Source organism: Pterocles gutturalis, unplaced genomic scaffold (assembly GCF_000699245.1).
Source record: "Pterocles gutturalis isolate BGI_N339 unplaced genomic scaffold, ASM69924v1 scaffold11404, whole genome shotgun sequence".
In the NCBI taxonomy this organism is placed as follows: Eukaryota; Metazoa; Chordata; class Aves; order Pterocliformes; family Pteroclidae; genus Pterocles; species Pterocles gutturalis.
Genome location: NW_010133310.1, coordinates 23,569 through 29,456, shown reverse-complemented (window position 1 = coordinate 29,456; position 5,888 = coordinate 23,569). Strand labels below are relative to the sequence as shown.

General features: G+C 44.5%; 1 protein-coding gene across 1 annotated transcript in view; it reads right to left on the bottom strand.

Annotated features, from left to right (window-relative positions):
• SH3GL2 (SH3-domain GRB2-like 2) overlaps positions 1 to 5,888 on the bottom strand; it is a 20,562-nt gene that overhangs the window by 14,468 nt on the left and 206 nt on the right. The window contains exon 2 of the mRNA XM_010081186.1: positions 3,689 to 3,761. Coding sequence (XP_010079488.1) covers positions 3,689 to 3,761 — 73 coding nt within the window. The remainder of the gene's footprint in view (positions 1 to 3,688; positions 3,762 to 5,888) is intronic.

Below are 5,888 nucleotides of genomic sequence, written 5' to 3'. Positions count from 1 at the left end.
CCTCCAGGGATGGGGCATCCACAACTTCTCTCGGCAACCTGTTCCAGTGCCTCACCACCCTCTGCGTGAAAAATTTCCTCCTACTATCCAACCTAAATCTCCCCTCTCTTAGTTTAAAACTCTTCTCCCTTGTCCTGTCACTTTCAACCCCTGTAAATAGTCGCTCCCCCTCCTGTTTATACGCTCCCTTCAAGTACTGGAAGGTCGCAATGAGGTCTCCCTGGAGCCTTCTCTTCTCCAAGCTGAACAAGCCCAGTTCGCTCAACCTTTCTTCATAGGAGAGGTGCTCCAGCCCTCTGATCATCTTTGTGGCCCTTCTCTGGACCCGTTCCAAGAGCTCCACGTCCTTCCTGTGCTGGGGACCCCAGGCCTGGACACAGTGCTCCAGATGGGGTCTCACACGAGCAGAGCAGAGGGGGACAATCACCTCTCTCTCCCTGCTGGCCACCCCTTTTTTAATGCAGCCCAGGACATAGTTGGCCTTCCGACCTGCAAGCGCAAACTGCTGGCTCATGTCCAGCTTCTCATCCACCAGGACCCCCAAGTCCTTCATCCGCAGGGCTGCTCTCAAGGAGTTCTTCTCAAAGTCTATAGAAGTACCTGGGATTACCCCGGCCCAAGTGCAATGCCTTGTACTTGGCCTTGTTGAACCTCATTAGGTTCTCATGGCCCCACTTCTGCAGCCTGTCCAGGTCCCTCTGGATGGCATCCCTTCCCTCTATTGTAACGACTGCACCACTCAGTTCGGTGTCATCTGCAAATTTACTGAGGGTGCACTCAATTCCGTCATCTATGTCATTGATAACGATATTGAAGAGCACTGGTCCCAAGACAGACCCTTGAGGGACACCATTTGTGACCGGCCTCTACCCAGACATAGAGCCACAACCCTTTGATATGGTGAGGGACCATGTCAAAGTCTTTGCACAAGTCCAGGTAGATGACATCCATTGCCCTTCCTTTGTCCACCAACACCATCACTCCATCACAGAAGGCCACCAGATTGGTCAGGCAAGATCTGCCTTTGGTGAAGCCACGCTGGTTGTCTCAGATCACCTCTTGGTCTCGTGCATGTCTTAACATGGCTTCGAGGAGGATCTGCTCCCTGATCTTGCCAGGCACAGAGGTGAGGCTCACCAGCCTGTAGTTCCCTGGGTCTTCTTTTCTCCCTTTCTTAAAAATAGGAGTAATGTTTCCCTTTTTCCAGTCACTGGGGACTTCACCTGACAACCATGATTTCTCAGATATGATGGTGAGTGGCTCAGCAACTACATCAGCCAGCTCTTTCAGAACCCTCGGATGCATATCATCTAGCCCCATAGACTCATATACATTCAGTGTCGTGAGGTGGTCTCCAACTTACTCCGCAGTTACAGTGGGAGGGATTCCGCTCCTCTCACCCTCACCTAGAGGTTCAGGTTTCATTTTTATTGCTTTACTGTGCTAGTACCACATGCTTTCTTCTCTAAGTGTTTCAGCATCCCAAACCCTCTTCTCCCTGCCACACTCAGGTAAACTTTTAAAGAAAACCTTCTGTTAAATAATGCTGTTAAAGATTTTTGGTTTTAATTACATTCGTCCCTCTTCCGTATGTAATGTTTCTAGGTTTTTATGAAAATGAGAAAGCAAACAGGAGTTACTGGCAATCAGCATTTCTGGTGCCCCGGGTAAACAGTAATATAGTTGTAGCGAGAATTTTAAAGGGGAAATTTTTTATTTTATTGAAAAAAGAAGTAACTTTCCATGCAATTCTTCTCACTATAGGGAGCCTTTTGCCATTTGCATAGAACTATCTAAGGTCAGACAAGAGCTGAAAAGAGTCAGTCCTCCTTTTCCCTTACTCTATCTGCTACCATTGCCTAGCTCTGGAATGAATAACATGATCTCATTTGATATGCAAGAAAATAAATCCTCCTCCTGCCTATTACAATTTTTATTTTGTGATCCAGCTTGCACACTCCACAAGCAGATGAAGAGATGTGTAGCTAGTGTGGAAACTGCTCTTTCCTGCAGCACTGAAGGTGCTTCAGTCTGAGGTGCTGAAATCACACCCTTGGCTACTTGCAGAAATTTCGCTCTCTCTGCTCTTGCTGTGAGTCTCTTTCGTGATTCACAGCAATCAGAATCACTCAGATGTGTCAGGAAGACAGCTGGAGAAACACTAAACAGCCAAAGCTTATTACTCAGTCTATATGATGTTGCACAACAGCAGCTTTACAGTAGTTAACAATTTTATCACTAGTCCCATAATGTTTGTCAATCCTATTGCTTTTCCTGCAGAGTGCTTGTTGATGATGAACAATGAAGCTGTGGACTCAAGTAATAAACAGTATTCCATCTGCTGACATAGAAACCATTCTAGTCACCATTATTTTCTCTCTAGCTGTTCTTGAACTTGTAAACATTATTTCTCCTTTTTTCAGTCCACTGGCAGCATTATCAAATTATTCTCCTTTCCTCTGTGGTCCAACATACAGATATCACTAGTTAAGCTACACCAGCAACAGTCCTTCGTCCCACCACACTAGAGTTAAAATATTTCACACTGGTTCAAATTTGTTTCCAGCTACTAGGAAACAAATTTCTCACAGTGAATGAGTGAATTTCATCTGTACTTCCATGAAACTCTAAGATATTTATGGTAGGTAGAGGGCCTCATTTTACTCTGATGCTAATTTTGCACAAGCATAACTCCAGCAACACCATCAGTGAAGCTGGCATTGACTTATGCTATTATCAAAACGCTTATGTTCCTATATATCTATGGAAATCATCAAGTTCTTGAATTCAATGGTTTACTTGATTATAAGAGCTCCGGATCACCCCTCCTTGTGAGGATCCTTTGGCAAGAGAGGAGCATGCAGCTCTCCATCAGCCCAATCACAAAACCTTTCTTCCATGTCCCCATGAAACCCAATAATTTATTTCTACTTTGAAGGTTAAATTTAGGCATCTCTGATTATGCCCGTTTATCTGCCCTCTTCTCCAGTTTGGCATCATCAGTTCTTTTGCACCTTCCCTTTTGTAGTAACTCTAATGAGGATGGGAAATCGCTTGAGGACCACGTGAAATGTGTTGTCATGTCTATTCCTGTGCCCTAAAGGAAGCTGCTTCAGACCTTTGTCTTTCTTTCCATGGTCTGCAAGGACTGTCTGGTCCTTTTCCCTCATGCAGGGTGAATGACCAGGACTGTAGAAGAAAGAGATGTCTCATGCAGACGCCATCATCGTGCCTGATCCTGATCCCCACCTGTGGGCTGATTGCCTGGCCTCAGCCTGTCCCCATACCCAGGGAGGTGCCTGATGCCCAGGGCTGCTCCTGCCCCAGTGTCCCGTGGCTGTCCTGCTCCTGGTTGGAGCAGTGGGAAGGGCCCTGGGTGCCAAGCCCTGCCGTGTACCCCTGGGGAGTCCACAGCCAACTCCAGCTCCCAGGGAGTCTCCCAAGCTCACAGTGCTGACACTCAGATGTCTGCAAGTAAATACACCGTGTTCCTAGGCATATGCTGCCCCGTGACAGCCTAACACAGAAGCCTGTACTCATCTCTGTCTTTTACTGCATTATGTGTTCACCAATTATGTGTTAATCTTAACTGCACCAGTAAGGATGAGATCTGTCAGACTATGTGTTGGTGAGAAAGAGTATTTTCAAAAAGTTCTGAAAGTGCTGTGAGATTGTGAAAGTAAATTACCTGGATTAGGCTGAAGATATTCTATCGTCTTTGCCATTATTTCCATAACTGCCCTGCTGGTAACATCCACTTTCTAAAGGACAGAGATTACACACACAAAAAGAAACATGAAAAAAATGTTAGACAAAAGGAAGATGTTTCTCTCTCTCTCTTTTTTTTTTTTTTTACTTATGAATTCCTGTAACTCTTCTTATAACTTTTTTTTTGGTGTCCCTGAGAACAGCTGTGCTACCAGAATGGTGATAATACCTGGAAAAATACCAAAGCATGAGTCCACCATTTCGGTTTATAGCAGATACATTGTCAAGCAAAGCCATTAGTACAGAGTACCTCAGGATGTGTTGGGAATTTGATAAGCTCATTGTACCAGGCTGATACTTTACATCACCCTGAGAAGCACCCACAATAGGGAGAAATTTTTGATAAAATGGTCACTGAAAACTATTTGAAGAATTAGCCATCTTTGATCCCCCAATAACTGACAAAATGGGAGCAAAGCAGATGTCAGTCAAAACCAGCCACCAGTGATAAAATGGGCGACCTACATCTTTCAGAGCGAGGTCTGGTAAAATTGGGGTAAGGAAAACTAAGTATCCCTGTTTCCAGTTTCAAGAAACCTATCAGCATGGAGGCACTGACCATTTATTTCCCTTGGCTGACTCCATGAAGAATTATTTTATATTTAGGATTATAAAATACTTAGAATTGAAGAGCATTACATTCTTCTACTGTAACAGGGATTCTTTCTTTCTTAAAACATATTCCACATCAGCTTCCTAAGCTGCATATAGCAAAGTATGCCACTGCTCTCCCTCTCAGAATCAGGCCTCAAAATAAAAAATGCTCAGAACTGGAGATCCTCTGAACCGGAGATCCTCAGAACCTGTCCTGTGCTCTGCATTTATGAAGACACATGGCATTTCCCTGCAGGGTAGCTTGTGTCCCACAGAGTGAACTCCTTTACCATAATGGCAAGTTCCTATTTTAAAAAAGAACACCTGAGATAGGTTGGTAACAGCACACTGTGACTGACCTCTTTCCTGTTTGCTGTTACCACTGCCATCTGCCAGGTCCTGCTCTATGCTTTACACAAAGAAGCAGAAGAGGTCTGCCAGCCTTGGGTGAAAAAGTAGCTGAACTGCCTGGCAGGGAGCCCAGAAATGGCTAGAAGGCTGCAGAGGAGAGTCAGGGTGAGGGAACAGAAGGCCAGGGACAGGCAGAAGGAGCATGTCCACTGCCTGCAGAAAAGCTGGCAAGGGACATGGGGCCAGGTAGGGAGCATGGAAGCAAGCAATGAGTTTAGTCCATTCTCTTCTCAACTCTCCATGTTCTTATATCCTGGGCTGCCAACCCATGCTGCCCATGAGCACTAGGTGGAACTCACCCCTGGCTGGCGCAATGTCCTGCTTTCAACTCTAACCCTTGCATCAGTTTTCTGAATCTCTGTTAACATCTTCCAGATTTAATGGCAGTGCCTATAGTTGCAGCACATTCAAAGGGAAGCTGGGCAGAAGGGGAGAAACCAACTCTTCAGTACTTCTGCTGTAAGAAGTACAAAGGATATGCCCTTCTTTATTTTCCATCCAAGGTCTTTTCCCCATCTCACTACAGAAATGTACAGATAAATAACTTATTTTTCTCTTGATCAGAATTATATATCAGATATGTACCCTACAAATCACCTAGCAGTAGCTTGTGTTACAGGATCTGATAGTACCTTTCAAAGTCAAAGACAGAAAAAACCCTGCCCCTACTTAGCCTTCCAACTGAAATATCACTGCCACACACAGCTATGTCTTTATTTTTTTTTTTTTCATCCTCCACAGAAACACTCAGTGCTACAATGCCAGCCTCACCAAGCAGTCTGTTGGGAGGTTAGCCCCATCTACCCAAGGCACTTTGCCAGTGGAGGCTGCCTAACAGTATCTCTGAACCTATGAATGAATATTCCAGTACCATTATCAACCCCCTTTTATCAGACAGCTCTTGCTCCTCTTGATTGATGCTGAGAATTACAGGCACCATTTGCCATTGAAATTACCATCTTATAGTCAGACTTTCTGTTTTCACAGATCATCTACAACGGTTTAACTGAAACTAATTTGTAGCTGACATGAGGCTCAATCTCTGAATTAAATATTTTTTTTTTATAAAGAGTGCCAACATATGCCTTGGTTAGAAAACAAAAGTAAATAGAAAA